At 40.3% G+C, this 22,720-nt stretch overlaps 2 protein-coding genes across 4 annotated transcripts; both read left to right on the forward strand.

Moving 5' to 3' along the window:
- The first annotated feature begins 1,299 nt into the window (after positions 1-1,299).
- LOC135491546 ((Lyso)-N-acylphosphatidylethanolamine lipase-like) lies at positions 1,300-7,257 on the forward strand. 3 transcript variants are annotated; one of them, XM_064777517.1, is made up of 7 exons: positions 1,300-1,454; positions 2,244-2,491; positions 3,583-3,665; positions 4,012-4,554; positions 4,958-5,072; positions 5,341-5,524; positions 5,694-7,257. In XM_064777517.1, exons 2-7 carry the CDS (start codon positions 2,277-2,279, stop codon positions 5,823-5,825), a joined length of 1,272 nt encoding a protein of 423 aa, XP_064633587.1. In that variant the 5' UTR covers positions 1,300-1,454; positions 2,244-2,276; the 3' UTR covers positions 5,826-7,257. The 3 variants fall into 3 exon arrangements, with proteins under 3 accessions (XP_064633587.1, XP_064633588.1, XP_064633589.1); XM_064777518.1 differs by lacking the exon at positions 1,300-1,454 and adding an exon at positions 1,721-1,809; XM_064777519.1 differs by lacking the exons at positions 1,300-1,454; positions 2,244-2,491 and adding an exon at positions 3,082-3,216.
- Positions 7,258-7,643: 386 nt separating this feature from the next.
- LOC135491423 (protein O-glucosyltransferase 1-like) lies at positions 7,644-22,323 on the forward strand. Its single transcript, XM_064777284.1, has 10 exons — positions 7,644-7,805; positions 14,590-14,680; positions 15,186-15,323; positions 15,636-15,768; positions 16,112-16,236; positions 17,866-18,025; positions 19,215-19,273; positions 19,600-19,767; positions 20,106-20,162; positions 20,464-22,323. The coding sequence occupies exons 1-10, from the start codon at positions 7,700-7,702 to the stop codon at positions 20,621-20,623; spliced, it is 1,197 nt and encodes a 398-aa protein (XP_064633354.1). The 5' UTR covers positions 7,644-7,699; the 3' UTR covers positions 20,624-22,323.
- Positions 22,324-22,720: the final 397 nt, after the last annotated feature.

The following is a 22,720-nucleotide window of genomic DNA, read 5'->3' on the forward strand; positions in this document are numbered from 1 at the left end:
TTTACAGTGCAAGGACTGGTCAGTCTGACTGAAGCTCAACTTGACTCTTCCAGCCTGAGATATTTGAATTAATGCCCTTCCTGCACCCCAGTCAGTATGAAAGCAACTCAGGTTCCTGAAGGGGACCCTACTGTAGCCCCTATCAAATGCCTGTTATGTCCACATTTTCATAAGAACAATTAGCCATGCATGTTTTTGTCTTTTCATCGTCCACATTTCTTTTTGACTCAGTAATCTAACAGCTGTCAATACATGTCCGATTGGAGAAAATAAACATGACAACTACATAATATTTTTTTGTATTTTATTGTGCCCCATTGTTTAAAACTGTTCCCAGCTACACAACATCTGACCATCAGATGTCAAGCAGAATGGGGCCTCAAAGTAGCCTAGGCGACGGTAATGCTGTCTCGCGGCAGAAAATGGAACTGAAATCTTCGGCCAAAACTTTCAGTTCCACTTTCTACCGCCTAGGTAGCGCCACTGTCGCCTAACTGAATTTCTATGAAATTGAGCATGCGGCCTGAATAGACTTACTGGTATGGGAGTTAATGGGCCCTTCAGCTGTACCCGCCTGAGCTAGACACCTCCACAGATCTACAATTTTCTTCTGGTGTTGGGCAAGTACTTCACTTTTGAAGGCGGACGTGATGATGTACTGGAACCTGGGCCTTCCTCTCGGACAAGACATTAAGCAATAACGGTAAGACGTCTTGATAGTTTCCGGGGACAGTATCAGCTGGTGCTGTTTTTGTGCCCCTTTATCAGGATTCCCAAAATCTGGCTGTCTCAATCCACCCCCCACCCCCTCTGGCTGGCTTCACAGTAGGTCTAAGCCATAGGCCCTTTGCTGAATATGCCGGTACCACCTAGGGACATAGGATTGGACCAACAAAGTTAGTCATCACAATGGGGTTAATATGACCTTAATAACTCATGTTTGGACATCTCTACATTGAATGGTTTATCACCAGTGTGAATCCACGTCCCTCAGACGACGACAGTCACTTGCGTTTACATTGAATGGTTTATCACCAGTATGAATCCATATCTGACCCCTCATATTATCACATTCACTTGAGTTCACGTTAAATGGTTTATCACCAGTATGAATCCATGTCGGATCCCTCATATTATCACATTCACTTGAGTTCACGTTAAATGGTTTATCACCAGTATGAATCCTGGCTAACTGAAGCCCATTCGTATTTCCCGCGTAAGCATAGTGGCGTCACCTGTTATTAATAGAAAGAACTCCGACATCCCTCGGTGTGTTCATAGAGTATGTACCAAATCGCATTGTATTATTTTGTCAAACTCAATCATGCAATCTCACGTAAAAAGTCAAAAAACAACATGAAAACTACCAACTTAACTTGCCTTGCCTTTACTATATTGTTACTTTGAAAGGGGACTATAGGCAGGAGCAGAGGGTCTAATTTGGCCATTTTCAGGTGACTAAATAATAATCGCAGTCACATGACACTGACATGTCAATATATCAATAGGCCTAAGTGACACTCACACTGACAATAGTGACACTGACATGCATGCATGACTGTACAGTTCTCATACTTCAATGTAGGCTATTATTAAGGGTGATTCAGTTCTTAATTTGACTAAATGTTTTCCTCGTAGAAGCGTGAATCAGTTGGCATACTGTGAGACATGAGAGACCCCTATTGGCGACTTTGTGTAACTTTATCTTGCCTGCTTAGCTGCTGCCTTTATTGTCCTTTAACGTTAATGGAACACATCTCAGTCGCCAAGCAAAGGGTATGCTCATCCGGTCGTTTCACCCCTCATCGCGTTAGTTGGTCACCCCGGCCACCCCCTCCGTCCATTGGATTGAGTTAGTTTCTAATGGAACTTTTCAAAGAAGAAGTCTGTTCCGGTGCTGACCAGTCGTGCGTTTCACCATGAACAAAGAGTCGCAGTAGCTTATGGCACTCTCCGAAGTCGGCTTGGGCCTTCTGATGTGTTCTGAGTGTGTGCATTTGTTTGATTCGTCTTTGTCCAAAAGGTCCCTAGACATCATCGCACCAGTTAAAGGAAGCTGTTAATAAGTGCCAAAACAAACCAGCTGCCAAAAAAAGACTGTGTGGACGCATTGGTTCTTTTGTTCATTCAATGGTTGTGGCTATATTAAAAGGTTAGTTTTGGCTCTAAACGACCGCCTCCGAGTTTGACTGATGTGATAATCAAAGTCTGCCACAGCTTTTTTCAAACCTTATTTTTTACAGACCCGGTATTGAGTCTTACTATTTGGAAGCAACATGGCTACCAGCACTGAGCATGGCGGTAGTATCACCAGTCTTCCAGATATGCCGTTGCCACCATCCCCACCGCACATTTACTGGACCCAACGGTCACACAGCATGGACAACATGAGTGTTGATGACATGGGTATGCATGGAGAGGCTTGGGTCGAAAACCCATGCGGCTTTGGAGGTTCGCAGAGTTTCACAGATGACTCCAATGAAATCAAAAGGTAATTTCTACTACAATTCCAGGGGCAGAGCTAGCTTTGTGATCCCGGGAGGGCATTTGCCCCCTGCCCTCCCACGCTAGCTATTCTCATTGCCATGCCCACAACGACAACTAGGAGGTTGGTTCACTCAATCGAATGGCATTCGGAGAATGAGATGTCATCATATAACTTATAACAAAACTGCTTTCTGGTTGGCTGGGGGAATAAGCAATATTACGTGTTGTGGGGACAGCCATCATGCAACATCTGCAAAGTGGACCTCCCATTTTTGTCATTGAATCATTATTGTTGAATAATCTCTTAAATTTGTGGGCCAGATGGTTGTATGTATGTACATGTAAGTGATTGTTGTGTTGTGTGGCAGTCCCCCCCAATCCAAGCTCAGAACTTTGACAAAGTATAGTTCAGTACACATGCCTGGTAAGGTTCGTCCTCCTAAGTCATGTGTAAAATCTAGAAATGCCGATATTTCCAAATTATCTTTAGATTTCAATTGGAATGGAAATTGTTCAGCTGGAAGGAGGCCTTAAACGCTGGTTGGAGTGTCTTCAAGTCTGTTCCCTTCAGTCTCTTCTACATGACATACATGTGGACATCATTACCCAACTTCACTAACCTATCGACAAACTTCACGTACTCGAGTACAGTATCTAAGACGTGTCCATGTGGCTTCGTGCATCCCTTGTTGCTACACTTAATAAAATATGGTACTTAAATGAAGTATGGTAAGTGAGCTTGGCTCAATCTTCTGCTACAACAACACATCGGGCCACAGGAGGCAAGCATTAGTTTGTTTACTGTATCTAGGTAGTCATCTACACTGTAGGCTGTCAGGACAATGCCAACAGTATTATGTGAGGTTGCGAGACCAGATGTTGACAACATTACTCCTGAGGGCACTGTTGTGGATAACAGTGAAACTGTAGACATTGAGTAGTAAACATTTCTCCACTGAACAAATAGAACTTTCTGGTGCATGAAGTATAAGTATGTACATTTTTTTCAGATGAGGTGGCCATTTAGTCTGCACTGCGTAAATTTCATTATTACAAACACAACCGTCGTCAAATAATTACTTCGTTCCATTTTAGTGAGAGACGAAGATGGTTAAGATGGAGGAGATGTCCTAAGTCCATGTCGGCACTTGAAAGAGACGAGCAGAAATTATTTTCAAGTAAGATCTCATTTTAACTTTTTTTGTGAAATAATTTTCATTGTGACCGTAAAGTTTGAGACATAAACATGATAAAACCGAGGCTTCTTGTACCTGGTGTCTCAGGCCGGGTAAAGTAAAGACTCCACAATGTGAGAAATGTGAGTCTTGCAATGCACTCTACCTCTGGCCAAAGGCGGAGTCACTAGGCCAAGAAATACAATTGGCACCGCTAAACTGTGGTGGCATGCAAAAACGCTCAGCCTGATTTGGAGGAGGAAAACTCTCTGGAAAATAACACCTCCAAGTGTTGTGTATCCCAAAGATACACAAACCATTAGATAATTCTCAAATTTTTCTTCTGCAGATCTCAAAACAAAAACGTACTGCACACATGTCAATGTCGGCGAAGAGCATCGCATACGTACCCTCCGGACCACACCTCCAAATGAACGTGTCAAGACAGCAAATCCTATCCCGATTGTCTGCTTACATGGCATGGGTGCCGCGATAGGATTCTGGGCATTAAACATTGACGATCTCGCCCGCCATCGTCCATTCTTTGCCATGGATTTACTAGGGTTTGGTAACAGTAGTCGTTCAAGCTTTCCTGATGACCCAAACGAGGCGGAACAGCAATTCATCGACACGATTGAAGACTGGTGTGAAGAACTTGGTTTGAAACAGTTCATTCTGCTTGGTCATAGCTTCGGTGGTTACCTTGCGACCGCGTTCAGTATAAAGTATCCCAGAAGGATTAAGCGTCTAATACTTGTTGACCCGTGGGGCTTTCCAAGGAAACCAGACAACCTTGAGGAGAGGTATAATATCAACCCGGTGAAAAGAGCAGTGCTGAAGATAATGTTGAAGTTTAGTCCCTTGGCTGCTATGAGAGCTTTAGGACCACTTGGTAAGTCTGTCATTTTTGTCATATCGGCTTTTGCTGTGACATTTGGCCTGGACTTCTTGCCAAAGGACACCACCCTAACCACAAAGCTCTCGAGTGAAACTCTCTTGGGCAGATAACTTCGTTACTGAAAACAGACTGACAGTCTATTGCATTTTCCACGTTTACAGAGAATGGTGGACTCCATGAACCTGTGCAGGTTTTTTGGTGAGAAGGGCCAGCCAAACATAAAGGGCCCATATGCAACCTGAAATCCGCTGAAAAGTTTCTGGGTCATTTTAGATGCTCAGTGTGAGTTCAGTAACAAATGCAGTGTTATTCCAATCTACTTACTCTAACTTTTGTTCACAAATAATACCTTTATCAAATGATAACAGTTATGTTAAACAATTTCTGCTACTTTCAGGACCTTGTCTTATGAAGAAAGTCCGTCCAGATCTTAAACTCAAATTCCAAAGTGTCGTCGAAGGTGATGTATTGTACCAGTATATCTATCACTGCAACTCCAAGACTCCAGCTAGGTAAGATTCAGTTACGGACGCATTATATTTGATATCGAGTTCAATAAACTTTACCATGTTTGACCACTTTCACGAGAAAATTGCACTGGGATTTGCTTCAAATGGTTCAAACTCCTTCGTTAGTCATACTTGTCCGACAATACCAACTTTAACAACACCAGTAATTTGCGCCATCGCCTAAGGGGCAAACACAAGAGGAAGAGCACAAATTCGTCTTTGCACTGACCCTGTTTTTCTCTTATGACTTTTTCTCCCCTCCTTTCAACAGTGGCGAATACGCCTTTATGAAAATAAACGACACACTCGGTTGGTCCAAGTTTCCATTGATGAATCGAATTGGAGACCTTGACTCTTCCATCAGAATCACGTTCATCTACGGGGAAGACTCCTGGATGGATCACGACTATGCTGACAGTCTCAAGGCCAGACGCCAAGGGAAGGTCGATATTAAGGTGAGATTTTCTGTAGGGAGATTAGTCTCATTATTCGAGTGTTTGATTCATTATCAGGAGGTTGGTGATTCAGCTTATGGAAATATCAGACCACTGTTTTATCTAAATGACTTCTTTCTTAGTTAGACTGTAAATTTGTTCTGATATTTGGTTTTATCATATCTTTCAGTGCGTGAGTGATGCCGGCCACCATGTCTATGCAGACAACCCCTCCATATTCAACATGCTGGTGAATAAGGCGTGTACAAGGACAGATATGGAAGAGGGACATGGTCTCAACCAAGATATGGAGAGGAATTGACAAATGACTTAGCTTCAAGTTCGACGTGATTAATCTCAAAATAGGTGTTTTACTGTTAGCAAGAATTGATAAAGCAAGAATGTGGAAACAGTACCGCAGCACCTCACCTAGTTCTCTTTACCAAATTCTGACACTGGGGGCTTTTACAAGGAAGATCGACTTTGATTCGATGGCTATCGCTCCCATTGGTTGCTTGTTACTTCCCTTTTTAACTGATTTATTTCATTAGTTGTCAAATCTGGTCATCCTTGCTAATCAGGAAATGGTATTTCAATGAAGTTCAAAGAAATGCAAGTACCCAATAACACGCCCTAGTACGGCATATTAAATAGAGGATTTCGACTTTGGCGAAATGCCCTGTATCTGCTATATTTAGGAGCTTAGAACTAAACAACGTTTTATTTTGTTCATCATGGTTATAAATCTTACAGAGAATTAATGAAAATAATAATAACAATTACTATCTGAGTTCAGGAAAGGACAGGTTGTGACTTTTCAGAAGTTTTAAGTTCTTAGTCTTTATCAATTCGTGCTGTTAACAAAAATTGTGTTCAGTTTCGGAGAGCAATGTAAATTGTCACCTCTGGAAGAGGATGCACATCCATCTATATTTGATGACCCATTGCACGAACTGTTAATTGTTTTTACTAGTCAAGTATTTGAAGTGTTTCATTACAGAGTTAATTAGATTTCTAAACAGTTATAGAGCTGCATAGTATATAGAATGCTTGCCATAAGGTTGGGTCTACATAGAGCTAGATAGTATAATGGACACTGGCCAAAAGGTTGGGTTTACATAGAGGTACTCGGGTATACATGTATTTGTCACACTGGCCAAGTCGGGCTTACCGAGAGTTTCAAGGTATATGGACACAGTGGCCAAAATGCTTGGTTTATATTGCTACACAGTATATGGACGCACTGGCCAACAGTGGTTTCACATAGAGTGAAGGAATCCTTCTGATGTATAACATAATAGCATATTAACATAACTCTGCCAGAAATCCTCAGCATATGTAGTTGTCATGCCAAGTAGATTGTGTGTCAATAGAATGGTGGCCATCACGTACATGTAACTTTGACATTAAACACACAACCTTACCTTTATGTTTGGTAACCAGACTACATGTATAGCACCTGTAGGCTAGCTCATATTTTCTGGGCTTATTGCTGGCTTGTGTGGGTATATTTTGATAATAGCTTTATTAGAACATAGAAATTAGAATGAAAAGAGCTTGTAATTTAATGATTAAGAATCAGACTGTTTTGAAATGAAGCTTGTCATATTATGCCCTTGTGCAAAGCTGAATATTTTGTTAGAGAACTTTATTATTTAATATTAAATGCTGAAATTTGCAGCAAATATTATTATACTTGTACACAATAGATGTGTATTATTATATGTGATATGTCATTAAAAGATTTTATTGTATATGGCCTTTGTTTCAATTATGAAGTGGGTATGATGAAAGCTGTTGATATCATTAGCCAGAAGCCACTGATGGGCAATGGTACACTTGTTATATTACAGGAAAGAAGAGTCCATTGGCATTGAACATCTTAATATTGAGGGTGTTCAATTTTACTTGAGTTGGTCAAAGGCCAGATAGGTATAAACCTTGGAGATATTATTTGACGCAGTGAAGAAGATGTATTATTGCTGGATTAAACAGATCAGAAAGCAACCCCTGGTCTTTTTCTGGTACATTCTCTGCCAGAGAGCTAAGTCTTCTCCATTCACCACCAGAGACAGAGACATTCAGTTCCTGGCAGAGACATTAGTTCAATATTTCAGCGGTAGGTGGCGTCTGTCCAAAATGGCAGACCATGTCAAAGTTGGGGTGGTCGTGCTCCTACAAACATCGTTTTTTCTCATGCTTCTTGTCGGTAACAGTTGCAATGAGACGTGCACAAGTAAAGATAAAAGAGATTGTTCGACAGACGATGAGGTCAAACACGAAAGGGACAAATACAAAGCCAGTAAGTAGTCTTTTTCAAAAGCAGTAATGCATAGTGAAATACATTGTATCTTTATAGTGTAAATGTACACAGTGTATGATACACAATCCGTTCACAGGCACGTGAAAATAAGAGCTCGACTTAAAAATGTTAGATTAGAATTTAGATTTCAGGGACAAATGTGCAGGGTCTGTGTCAATATCACCTCGTGACCTCACCCAGTAAATTGCAAAAAAAATTATTTTTCTCTAAATAAGTATCCGTTACCTTTATCGAGCAATGCATGCCAATGAGCGTACGGGTAAAACCTACAAAACCCTCTGCTGGAACCCTCTTTATGTATTTTTTTACACATGCAGGAATGTCAAAGCTAATATAGGCCTACTCTTGGAAAAATTTTGTTTTATAGCCTCCAAGAAAGCCGCAACTTCACCAACGTCACATCCTTGCATAATGGGTGGTTTTCAATACTTTGCCAGTCGATATTTTATGTATGATGTTGGGGTAAAAAACCCTGGTCTCAGGATGCCACTGCCATGACGGCGAAATGGCCTTGGCCTTCAAAGTCATTATTTCAGCAGTGGCCAACATATTTTCGGGAAAATGATGTCATCAATCACAATTTGGGTATTCTAACTAAAATGGTACATATAAAGTGGGACCTCCCTTAGCGGACACCTCTCATTTATTGGACAACCCCTCTATTTAGGACACTAGTATTGGTCCCAAATTGGTTGTTGCCATTACTTTTGACCTCTGTAATCAGGGCACCTCCCTATTAAGGACAGCACTTGTCAGTCCCAAGGGTGTCCTTAATAGAGAAGTTCTACTGTATATTTATTGCTGTTCATGTACTGTAAAATATGTTATGAGTGGTATTTTTCGTATATTACCAAGAATGATCTTTAAAAGTCTTATTATTACCCATTACTGGCATGACTCTGGCATCCCCAAGGCACTGGACCAGCTTACATTCATTCTGTACCCAGAAGCTGATTTACATCAAAAATAGATCGATTAAATCTGCTTACATTGTTGTGGGAATACTCAACTCTTCGCTACGCTTTAGGAAAGCACAATGTCTATTCTGTCCTGTCTTATAACCAGAAAGATACCACATAGCAATGGTCATATCATGGCAGCTGTTTGTTTTCTCTGTATAATTCAAGAGAATGCATCTGAATTGTATACATGATTATCAGGACTCCTCCCTTTCTACCATCTGACAATTTCCAAAGCTATCTGTGCAGTAGAACCTATCTTAGGATACCCCCCCCCCCCCTAAATCTGCTTACATTGTTGTGGGAATACTCAACTCTTCGCTACGCTTTAGGAAAGCACAATGTCTATTCTGTCCTGTCTTATAACCAGAAAGATACCACATAGCAATGGTCATATCATGGCAGCTGTTTGTTTTCTCTGTATAATTCAAGAGAATGCATCTGAATTGTATACATGATTATCAGGACTCCTCCCTTTCTACCATCTGACAATTTCCAAAGCTATCTGTGCAGTAGAACCTATCTTAGGATACCCCCCCGGGCTGACGAGTGCTGTCCTCGATAAAGAAGTGACCTGATTGGAGTGGTCAAAATGAAGGAAACGACCATCTTTGGAATAAAACTAGTGTCCTAAAAACATAGGTTATCCTTAGTAGAGAGGTGTCTGCTAAAGGAGGTTCCATTGTACATTGTAATTCCAGCTACTGCTTCATCTGTAATTACATCAAACATGATTCATTACCTCCTAAAGTTGGTGTGGGAATACTAAAAATTCTTCTTCATATGGAAGAGACCATGCCTTTGCATTTTATGAAGAGGTTGCAAAACTCATTGAATGTTTTTCTTCATGGTTGAGGGTTTCTGCCGGCAGGGATGGTGGTTTCAAATTCCCTCCTTGGCTTGAAGAATGCTCCATCAGTAACACCTAGCTGCAACAACTGATACGGATCAAAGTCGACTACCACCACCAGCATCTGATACGCTATAAACTCCCCTTGGCATTTATTGAGGTTCTATTTATTCCCACAACATTCTAATTCTACACAACCCTGGCTGATTTCTTTAGACAGGAAGTAGCCGCAAATGAAAATAGCTTTTGTTAAACTTGAAAAGATATCAGTGGAATTGAGTGGAGGTGATGAAATGGTTATCAGCGTGAAAGGGAACTTATGAGAAATGATATTTGAGTACGGTCGGGTCAGATTGTGGGATGTAAAATCTGAATCAATTGGATTGCGGCTGTTGACTCTTTTGTCAGGTTCTTCTGTGTGCCCCCAGGCTTTAGCTCGGTGCTGGGAAATCTGGACTTCCGTGATTTTCATGAATTTTTTCTTTTGTGTCGTTTGGGAATTTGTCGTTAGTCTTGGGAATTCGAGATTGTGGTCGACTGTCAGTTTGTGTTGCTGACCTGGTCCTTTGGGGAGCGAAAAGCTTTTGATGCAATTTTGAGGGGAAAGGGGGACAGTACCTGTCTGGACACATTCCGTTATAAACGCCCTGCCCTGATTCTCAATAAACGATATGATGACAACAATTTTCTCAACCTTAGGGTGGTCCATCAAAGTCATTTTGGGAATTACTACTCAAGACATAGGCGTGAACGTGCCAGGCCAGTAATACCTGCTCAACTCCCTGGAAGTATCCCATCCAGCTCGCCATAGTGGTGCTCAAGGACTACCTATAGACCTGCCACCTGCCTCCTAATTAACCATTCATTCCTGGTGGAGAGAAGGAAATAGGGTTGAATGCTTTGCCAAAGGACACAAAGATCCAACAGTGCTGATCCGTCTGAGAATCTAACCTACTACCTCCTGGTTTACAGGGGTCGGGCATTCTAACCACTATGCCGTTGATCCCCCTATCTTCAACATGATAATGGACTTGGTGTCCGATTTTGTTGCATTAGATGGTAAGATGGTGAAGTCATTTGTCCTCTATGCTATGTTGTTATGCTAAAGGATATTCTTAGATTCATTCACCAGAAGCAAGAACAAAAGATAACTGAGGATACCCAACTTTCCTTAGTTGACGCTACTGATAATGAATCTGTATATATCATTGAGATAGTAAAGAAAAAATGTGAGGTATCCTATGATTATGAAGCCAATTCTGCATTATGAGGAAAATAATATGGTATAAGTAAGCTACTCAAATATGCTTAACATCAACTTAACATAAAGCAGCTTATCATCAGCCTTGTTGAGGGACTGGCAGTTTATGAGTAGTTACATTGCCAAGAGAATAACGAAGTAAATACCATTCTACCAGCTTTACAAATAGCATTTATCTCCAAGATGAGAAAGAAGATGGTTGTGCTATGAAAATACCGAAACAATGTCTGTTGTTTCAAGCTATCTGTTGAAGAGTTCTGATGCAGGTGAGGATGATAGATTGTGAGTGGTATACGATAAAGTGCGAGGGGGTACCTGTTCTGAATTTCAATTATGAATTAGGCCCGATTCGAATATCAGATAAGCGATTTTGGCAGGATCTGGATGCAATACACTGCTCATCCAAAATTTTGCTGTGGTATCTCTTATTGGTGGGTTACTTATAACCATGCCCCCCCCCCCCCCCCTGCGAGCTGATGTATACCTAGTATTAAAAAAGGCATCTTGTAAGTGAAGGGGCGAGGCTTTTAACCAGGACTTCAAATGGTACTCATCCTTCAGCATCTTCAGTATAGTACATTATACTTTAGTGAAGCAGGAGTTGAACATGTTTTAAAATGGAACTTTTTTATAGTTATGATGTTGATGCAGCAAGGTGCATACTCGCACCTTTTGATACAGAAGCTGATCCTTGGATGCTGTGCCTGTGATAACTTTGATCCATTTGGCTACTGTTCCATGTGCCTTGCATCTCATATTGATAAACTGATAATTGCACCAATGCTGCTGATCAGTCAGGCGATTAGAGGCTTATTTTCACCTCCTAGGCTTCTAGTCTACCTGTTCGGAACATGCTGTTGCGAATGTTTGTTTCATTTGCGTTATTATAATTGTACTAGCACTATACCCGTGGCGCAGGCAGGTTCAAATGGGCTATACCTTGAATAGATTGAATTGCAATGAAAATCTAATGCAATATCAAAGGAGAAATATTGAAGAGACAAATTAAACCAACCATTTGTCCACAGACTCGGACCCTGTTGCGTGCTGTATGCGTCCATATAAAAGTATATCAATTGGTCTGATAGAGATGATGACTGAGGCAATGTGAATATGCCTCGTTCCTTTAAAGTCAGCAATATGCCCCTTTTTATACGGAGATGAAGAAGGAGAACCCAGATAGGCCTTCACATGTCGGCCTCCAAATGGTTCGGACCAATTGCACTATCACTGCATGTACTATAACTTTACAATGCATGCTCCTCCTACATGTAGCATGATCTCGGGCAAGGCACTTAGTCGAAAGGCAAGCTAGAAGTTCAGTATCGTGAGCAGCTCCTTGATAAGGCCATGCCAAGTTCAGAGTGCCTCTTCAGATACATCAAGTATTGAAACGTGTGGTGAGCACATAAACAGACCATGGTAACCTTCATTTGAAAATCCCCTCATAATCAAGGGCTAGCTCTGGCTAACATAGCACCCATAAACAATAGACCACCAATTTGACCCCAGTTCCTTACTGCGGGAAAACCCAAATCCAGCAACCAAAAGTACCAAAAATTCATTTTTGTGTACATTTGAACTGCACACATGCGTTTGTTTACAATTTCTTTCCCCGCGAAATCTCGAAGATCAGGTGACCTGCAATCGTGGATTGAAAATAACATTAACCTTGGTTCAGCAGGTCAACAGGTACAGGCTGTTCCAATCATCCCCCTACAGCCAGCTGTTCAACAGGTAATGTTAGCCACCCCACAGGGAGTGCAGGTAATTGATTAAGCCCCTGCATAACTAAACAGCAATGACTTAGCTTCTGTGAGTGGTAAGGAGAATTGACAGTGTCCGATTAAAAATCCCTCACTACTGCTCCGCTCAAGTAAATTTCCGAAATTAAACATAACGTTGCATCAGGATAACATATCACCTGCAAACGTGCAAAATTTCGATGCGAAACACTACCCCCAAATGGCACTTTGTCGAGCCGCCTTATAGTATTATGATATAGATGATGGTGTGTTGATATAACTTATAATTGTATGTCTGAAGTTGTTTGTATCACTGCTGTTTCTAGATGTTACAATTATCACCATCATCCTAGCCTATAAGATACACCAGAAATGTTTTTCCCTCGAACAGCCTGGCTGGAAACAGCCTAAAAAATGAACTGGTTTGTTGGAGATGGGAGTTGGCTATTTCTGACTCCCTTTAGAAATAAGAAATGCTATGCTTTTCTGATTCACCAAACTGAATAGATCAGAACGCTTTTAAACTAAATTTAACACAGAAAAATATTTTGTGATGGCCCCAGGTGGAGAAGCCAAATCATGAAGAATGTGTTCATTCCAATAACGTACCATCAAATTCCAGCCATCTCTATTTCTCCCCGCAGGAAATCTTGAATTTGATACATTCGCTCTGCAAACATGTTTCTTTATGTACAGTTCATCAGATTACTAACTCAACCAATGCTGCCAGTTCTTATCTGGTCGGAGAGAGCAAAGCTTTACTGGCGTTTATTCCTGGCTGGTCCTGGATAGAAAGTTGTGGATAAACTCTGAGCAGTTATCACACTACAGGCACGTGAAATTAAGAGCTCAAGTGTTGTCATTAATGGAGAGGTGTCCTGATTGTTGAGGTCAAATTGAATGGAAATGGCCAGTTTGGGACCAAAACTAGTGTTCTTGATAGAGAGGAGTCAGCTAAGAGAGGTCCCACTTTAGTTGAATTGCAAATGATAAAAATAAGAGGAATGCAGACCCATTTGCCTTTCATTTACTTTTTTTAGCACATAGAGGTGCTGCCTAATCGTCTGCCAATCAGATAATTTCTCATAATTGTGATTAGAATTAATGCAAAAAACAATACTGCACAAATCAAATTATTGCAATTATTTGCTGAGAAAATATGACTTGCTAAAAAGTATTGAACCCCAAAATTGGTGTCCGGGCGAAAAATGTGACAAAACGATTGACATGTTAAATCAAGAGCTGAAGAAACACTGCTTTACCAATTGCAATAACGCAAACTTCTGCAAGGTGTGCTTGCGCTTAAAGATAAACTGACCTTACAAAGTGAATTTAGAGTAAAAGGTGGATGTTTTTTAACTGGAGGTACTGCCAGCTAAAGTTTCAAACCCCCGTGTTGTTCGTCCCAGTGTAAAGCGACTTTCTTTTTCATCTTCAGTCTTTCTTAGTAATTTTCTATCACGGCAGCTGTAGGCGCCAAGGCCTAATCAACCATCTTCGAGTGTGGTTGGTGAGACAGTCTATAGACCACACTGAAACATTGGTACACTTTTTATGTTGGTAATTGCTTCTTCCCTTGGTTTACGTTTGCTGTTTCTCGCAATTTGTTCCTGTCAATATCATCTATCTGCCAAGTATCAGCATTGAAATATTTCATAAACATGTAACAGACTGGCACAGATGGCTGTACATGTACTTCGTGTGGGTAAAATCACTAGAATATCACCTATGGACAATATAGCTTTGTAATTTTCATTTTTGAACCGCATGCCTCTCATAGTTCAAGTATCACTTCTGACGAGGCTGTTTAGGCAACTCATGTACACTTACAGGGCCTTGTGAACTTATAAGAGTTTGGCATGGACTGAGTCGTACAGGTTTAAGTGCCCATCTCACCAGTCCTGTGTCAATAATAACCCTCATGGTGTACCTTTTTCGGTCTTTGCAGATTCTGAATGGACGCCATACTTGAAAAAGATCGAAGATGCCATGAAAAATTATAAAGAATGTCGACAGGACGACTGTTCGTGTCATGCAAGGTATGAATGTTCTCTTGGAGTCTTCTTCTGGATTGGATTGTAAAAACAATGTTTGCTTTATCAGAGCTGTTAAATAAATGTCTGATAGGGATATCAGTATCAAGATTATAGCAATGATCACTGGAGGCTTGGGAAACCTGGTATTTTAGTAATAGATTTCTGGTGAGAAAGATATCATTCCCCCTGGCTCTATCAGCAAAACATGGTTGGGAAATTGTTTTTGATTGTGGAAGTCATTGCTGGAAATTGTAAACTTGATGTGGTTCCAATGTTTTTCTGCTGGAACGTTGTGAGCATATTTTGTAGTTGTGAGGTGATGGGAAACTCTGTAATAGGGTACCTGGTATTTCAGGGATACATATAGTAAATGAATGAAAGAGATATCATTAATTGCCCAAGGAGTGCTCTTGGTTGTAGAAATAGCAACTGAAACCTTGTGTGTTAGCTATGATGCTTTTGAATCCGTCAATGATAATTATCACCAACGTTAATCTTCTCTTTTCAGTGAAATAGAAAAAGACCTGTCACCATGGCAAAAAGGCATAACAAAAATTGATTTTGACAAGGGTCGAGATCGCGGGACGCATTATCAAATAATTAATCATGTATTATACAGAGAAAAGGCATGCATGTTTCCGTTCAGGTGAGTTTGCAATCAGGGTTATGGTTCTGTTACCATGGTTAGTTTTATTACTATGGTTACAGTTGTGTTACCATGGTGATAGTCTCTGTAACCTTAGTTACAGCAGTTGTGAGGTTTTATTTTTGCAGTAACATTCATCACTGTATTGGTTCAAAACCTCACCATTTGCAGTAATCTATAGTGAAATATCATAGATTCTTACTGATATTTTAACAAACAATTGAAAACATTTCTGCTGATATGCTGTATCTCTTAAAATACATGCAAAAAAGAAAACAACTCAGTTACATCATCTTGTCGCATGTTTTTCAGATGTAGTGGGGTGGAGCATTTTATTCTTGAGATTATCGACCGCCTTCCTGATATGGATCTGTTGATCAACACTCGAGACTGGCCACAGTCACCTACGTATTCAAGTCCACTGCCCGTATTCTCATTTAGTAAGGTAAATATCAACTGTCAGAACCCCGAGGTGATGGGCCGCATGGCAGATTAAACTTTCATCAAATAACACACTTTTCGAACAAGATTTTCAAACTGCTTTCCTGTGAAGAACTCCTTTGAAGAAATGTCATTTCAGCCCTTTTACTATACATCCAACTTTATAGTCAATGTTGGAAAGACCACTGCTGTTATTTTAGTTATCACATTTGCCATATGATACATCAAATAGTTCTGCTCTTGATTTTGTAACAAATGTTAGATATAAGAGAAGGTAAGCTGCTACAATGTATGTAATTAATCTTGAGTCACTCGGGCAGATGAGTATTAATCTCCCCAAATTTCAGGTGAGGAATGAAAATCATGACATCATGTATCCCGCCTGGACTTTCTGGGAGGGTGGACCGGCAGTGTGGCCCATCTATCCGACAGGACTCGGTCGATGGGATAAACAGAGAAAAATCATTCCAGGGTAAGTGGGCAACAGTAGAGGAAGCATGTCACAGAATGCTTATAAGAGTGGGGAGTTTTGAACGGCCCAGCGAAATAAACCTTCAACGGGAAATCAATTTTCCTTCATAAATCAGAGCAGTTTCAAGGCTCAGACAGCCTGGGAAAATATGTCAGTTGATAGCTGAAATGGCTACTCGTCTGACTTTGGCAAATGTATTTTTAGATTCTTTGGACTAGGAAGTTTCTGATGGGCATCTTGGTCAACTACTGTAGTACAGTAGAACCTCTCTATTAAGGACACCTTCGGGACTGGCAAATGCTGTCCTTAATAAAGAGTCGTCCTGATTAGAGAGGTCAAATTGAATAGAAACTACCATTTTGGGACCAAAACTAGTGTCCTTAATGGAGAGGTTGTCCTTAATAGAGAGGTGTCCGCTAAGGGAGGTTCCGCTGTTTATTTTTCTCAGTCCAAAAAATCTTATTGCCATTTTTTGTCGCTGTAGTGCAGAGATCAAGCTACCGCCACAAATTCTTTTGCGTGGTGCATGTTCGATGGTTTGTTTGAAGTGTTGACTCTCCAGGTATAGCCTGACCTAACTGTGTACATGGGAGTTGAGCTCAATTTCTTACTCTTCTGAACATCATCAGCTCCTGATAAACACGTACTATTAACAGGCAATTACTGACTCCCATGTGGGAACATTACCGTTTCAACAGCAGCTTAATTGGCATGTTTGGATTCCCGTGTTTGAAAACTGTAAACTTTGAAATGTTTGCAATGCTAGAGTTGGTGATTTTGCTAATTTCAATGGGGTACCAGCAAGATTGCGGCCGTAGCTAGGTAGAGCTGCCTGTCACTTGGATGTGATGGTTTTGTCGAATGATGCAAGGGAAAATATAATTTTTTGTGCAAAGGTTTCCAGTCGCTCATCGAAGAAGGGCCAATTAACAACTCTGTATTCTATCCGTTATTTCATGTCTTTTGTAATAGGAAGACAAATGCTTTGCGTAGGTAGAATAGTTTGTATTTAAGCACTCTTAATGTAGCTCTTAAAAGTTGATGTGGGTTCCTAACCACAAAACACCATGGCTTCCATGAAAATCAAGAAAAAAAAGGAAGAGTCTGCGTTATTTTCCCCAAGTACGTAATACGTTCAATATCACCTCTATAATCAATACACCTCTCAATCATGAAGAGAATTTGTCAGTTCCAAGGGAGTCTCTAATAGAGACGTTCAACCAGTTTACTACTACAAACTATGAAACTGACTGGGACTTAGAATCCAGGTGAATGACTGAATGAACATGAAGGGAAATACTTAACTCCTGACAGCTGCCATCTTCACCTGGGTAACTCTCATAGTGAAATGTATTCATGTGTTAATAACAGCTGTAGAGGGAATCTTTCAACTTGCTGGAAAATTGAGGGTTAAAAGCCTACATCATCTGTGCTCATTGTATTTTCATGTGGCTCGGGTAAATAGATAAACATTGCCATAGTGCAGTTTTTATGCAGGACACTCTCCCTTTAAGGGTCTTCTGCTTGAACTCCTAAAAACCCTGAAAATTAGTGAAGGCCATGGCCTCTGGTGGTTAAAACCTGATATTATATTATCAAAAAGTTGACGTTGACCGTTTGTCAATGCAGTGCTGCCAAAGAGTGGCCGTGGGAGAAAAAAGAGAGCAAGGGATTTTTCCGAGGGTCAAGAACAAGCGCGGAACGAGACCCGCTGATCCTTCTGAGTCGAGAAGAGTCTGAGCTCATGGATGCTGAATACACAAAGAACCAGGCGTGGAAATCAGATATCGTAAGTAATTGATTAATATCTAGTGTATATATAGAGTAGTGAATGTCAGTTTCTTCCACAAGTTACAGGCCATTTTCTTTCCCCAATACTTCTTTTATGATTTTGACTCAATTCCAGAGAAACTATCGCAAAATTTCTAGATTTCCAGATGCACATGCATAACTGGGTACAAAATTTGGAAATATCGTTTCAATTCTTTTCATCGTGCGTTGATTCAGAGCCCTCAGTGGAGTCTACGGCGGTTTTGATCTGGAAAACTGCCACCGCAAAGATGAAACTACTCTCATACCTTCGCAGGCAGAACGGCAGCCACTGATAAAGCCACAAGAGAACCTGTAGTTGATACAGCTTCGTCTCGTCAAAACAAACCGTATAATCTTGCTAGGTGTTAGTCTAACTCTAACCAAAATCACCACAAACATGATGCTGTCAAAATATTATTGTGTCTGTAATATGTGTTACTTTGGTACTTAGAACCAGTTAGACAAGAGTAGCAGGAGAAATGTTACCTTGCATCAGATTCCTCGGGTTACCTCAGAAATTGCTAGGCCCTGAGGGGTGAGTTCACCTGCCGGTTGGAGCACTTTCCTAGAGGAAGGTAATGTGCCTCTAAGATAAGAGTGTGCCATTGACTCACTGTGGGCGCTTAAAGGTGCAACTTGTTGAAAATCCCCAAGCCCTCATGACTGAATGGGGTATGCCTTTGATTCACTGTGGACTTTTAAGGTACTACCCGTTGAAAATCCCAAGCCCTCTCAACCTAGAGGAGTTTCTGTCTAGGAAATAATGCCAGGTTGGAACTTATCTTGATAATGAAGTTCCTGTGTTGATTTCAATGCAGATTTGCATCCAAAGCCATGTGCAAGTTGTGGAACATATGTGTACATTTTCTGATACATCCCCTTGCATAAGTGTCAGTGTAACATTATCTTGAGACACTTCCAGCCATGTCCATCCCCACTCCTTTCGAAACATCTTACCTTTTTTACTATTCAGAAAAAGTTTAAAACAATGCTTATAACTTACGCTCCCGTTTGTTGGATCTTATCTTTGGCGTGCGATACTTTTTCACTTGTTCTTTGGTAACTGCGTGATACAACATTAACAAATATGAAAACACAAACCCAAGGGATGTGAAGGCCCGGAGGATGGAATCAAGGGGTTAAGATATGTCTGCTCTTATTCCTAGGACACACTCCACCGGCCCCCAGCTGAAGAAATACCCCTAGAAGCTCATTGTAAATACAAGTAAGTGTGAATGCTTGGAACGAGTCCTTCGAATGATCACTTTACCTACTCCATTTGGGTCCACCAACAGAGGCATGCTTCAGTTCAGCACTTCATCTTAGACTCTTACAGTTGAGGCTCTCAAAAAACTGTGTCATGTCCACGAGTAGCCTTCAAATTGTCAAAATGTAATAAAAGCTGGTTCCGGTTTAAACTATGACTTGGTTGATAATATCAGGAAAGTTCAGAAAACGTGGTTTCCACTGCTCCTTCTCATTGATTTTATTAAACATGGTGCTGCCATCCCATGTAAAGATTGTAACTATAATAATATTCCTATTTTCCAGATATCTTTTCAACCTGCGCGGAGTTGCTGCCAGTTTCCGTTTCAAACATCTCTTCCTGTGTGAGTCGCTCATCTTCCATGCTGGGGAGGACTGGCTCGAGTTTTTCTACCCGGCCTTAAAACCATGGGTCCATTACATTCCAGTTCAGAGGGATCTAAGGGATGTTAGGTGAGTGGATGACGGTTTTTGCTGCTTTCTTGAGATCTATCATCAGGGCTCTGGACTCTGGACACTGGCCATACCGTTTGTCCCTAAACATGCATTGACCTGTCCTGGGCTTTTCGCATTTCATGGCGTAGCCAACTTGCTGGGCTAACAAATATCACGAAGCCACGAGGGTGATGAATTATGAAATGGGGAAGGTGTAAATTTTAACCATCTCACCTTTAAAAGACTCCTTTGAGTGAAATAAGTATCACATCTGCCTTAATTAAGTTTCCATCGAAATATGTTTACCAATCGCCTTAAACTTGCATTTTCTAATCTTCATCTCCTTCTCATTTCAGGGATTTATTACTTTTTGCCAAAGAAAATGATGCCATTGCTAAAGAAATAGCAGATAGGTAGGTTAACTTGGTTGATGCCAAACTGTTCAGGGCCAGATTGTTCAAAACAACTTCACATTCACTAATTTGTCACTTCTTTCTATTGAATCCATAAAGCTTTCTGTAAAGTGCATCATTTTCACACATATTTTTGTGTGATTTGTAAAAACTTGTGAAGAAAAAAAATCTAAGTGAATAGCTATATAGAAAGGAATATGTCAGTGAACCGCCTGCAAAACATAATTGTATTATGGAGGAATTTCATAGGTATCGAAAAGGATGCAATTTGTTAAAATTGTCTTTCATTATTCTCTTTCAGGGGAAGGCAATTTATATGGGACCATCTCCGGATGGAAGATGTCAGTTGTTACTGGGAAAAACTACTAAAAAAATACGCCAAACTACTCAATTTCAAACCGGTGAAGAATCCAGCTTACCATGAGGTGAAGGAACACCGTCGACCAGAGTGGGATTATTGAAGATATCTTTCTTTTGCCGACAGGGTCATCTGTAACTGTCTACATTTTCAAAAGAGTACAAAAATCAAATGCGTTTGAATAACGAAATTAAATTGCCAACTGTAATGTTGATATGTTTAGACACCATACCTTCAAAATGATATTGTTGGTGAGGTAATGAGATAATTGAGAGTGAAATCGGATTGCTCATGATTCAATCATTTTGTTGAGAATGAAATAGTTGTTGATGATGTATTGTGTTGTTAATTTTGGTCCAAGCTAGCTGTTGTTTTTGTGCCAGACTGAGATTATACTGATGTCAGTTGTTGAAAATATTTTCACAGTCTTTTAGCAGGTTTAGGATGGATATGAAAAGTCTTAATTCAAAATGTGATATTCTCCAATTCAAGTACTTCAGAATAAACCCGTATAAAGTACCGATTCTCCTCCAGATTTTGAAGTAATTGGGTCATCAGTAAATTTTTCTGAGGAATCTGTCATAACATTTTCAATGCGTGTTGGTTTTCCAAATGCTGTAGACTCATTCCCCAGTCTCCTCCATTCACTCATTACAGTGGATGAATGCATAGAGTGCAGGTCCAGGTTCCCTGGACTACAAATGTTGAAGCCATTTTTCTCAAAATGCAATGAAGTTTATTGAAATGCACCTACCCAATGTGTCCCACCTGAACATACTAAAATATTTAACCTAGCCTCTTAGAAACAGGGGTGTGCAGAAAATTCTTCCAATTGTATGATATATTGATCTGAATAGGATTTAAGTCTCAAAAGCATTGCATTGCCTTCAAATCAAAACCTTATAAAGCTTAAAGCATGCCGCAGACATGCGATTTTTGCGCAGAGACATGCAGTGTTTATCACATGCTGACAGACTAGCTCATCACAGTGACGTGAGATTAATACTAATCGGTGACCATTGTCAAATTGCAAGATTTGAAATCTTATTCCATATGACATCATGTTAATGGGTCATGTGATAAATATTGCCAGTTTTTAGACCACTGTTGCAAGTGTGTGTTCCTCACGAGGGTGCTGTGATAAAAATCACTTCTCTGCAGCCTGCTTAAAGTCACAACGGCACACTTGATTATCAAGTAAGTTGAGGATTGATTTAATTAAAGTTGTAATCAAACGAAGAAGGAAGTCAAAAGAATATGACATCATTGTTTGATGAGCAAGGGTGGCCCAGAAAACCTTTCCCTCGCACAATGGATAGAATTCTATTGTGCGAGGGAAAAGTTTTCTGGGCCACCCTGTTGAACGAAATTGCCAGATGGATAAGAAACCAAGTTTTAATTGAAATTATTAGTATTATGGTGTGATGAGTGATTATAATCATGTTATATTTGTATATATTGTTGTGTGTAAGGATACTTTGGTAGCTCTTTAAAAAGCCTTGGAGTCTTTATTTTTTGTGTTCTACTTGGTTTGGACTTAGTTGTGCCTGCCTGTGGGAAAAAAGTGGAGTCTCTCTTTTGAGGACACCATCGAGCTGTCGTGACAAGTGAAGTTCTTCATATAGCTTTTCAGCTCGATCATTGTAGATCTATTTAAGTTAGTGGTGGTTTATGAAAAACAGATGTGAAATGTGTCACTTAATCATTTGAAGAGTTACCAAGAGTATGATTTTGACGAGAGTAGGTGTTATATTTTCTACCATTTAAATTAATGAATAGAATAAAACTTGTAAAGAATTAGAAAGAATAGCTTAGCTTCTTTATTGAATTTGTTTCTGGGAGACAATCCACGGTAAGTTGCTTGAGGGGATCCTGTCATGACACAAAGGCCACATACACGTGAGACTTGCTGATCATACATGAAGTTTATTGACTTGAATCCATATGTTATGCAATGATATACAAAGATGCGAGCTCTTTTGATCAGAGCACTTTGCTTATAGGTTTTCTAGTCTGGACATCCTGGCACCAGTTGTTTTCAATATATTCCACCTCTAAATATTTCAATGATGAAGGACTAACGAAGCAGAAAAAAGAAATTACTGACTTCATGTGCCCGCCGATTTCCTGCGGAACTTCAAAAAACCGACTTTTCACCCATCAATCCCTCGTTACAATATAAACTCAGAAGGGATAAATA

This window comes from Lineus longissimus, chromosome 7 (assembly GCF_910592395.1).
Source record: "Lineus longissimus chromosome 7, tnLinLong1.2, whole genome shotgun sequence".
NCBI classification, from domain to species: Eukaryota; Metazoa; Nemertea; class Pilidiophora; order Heteronemertea; family Lineidae; genus Lineus; species Lineus longissimus.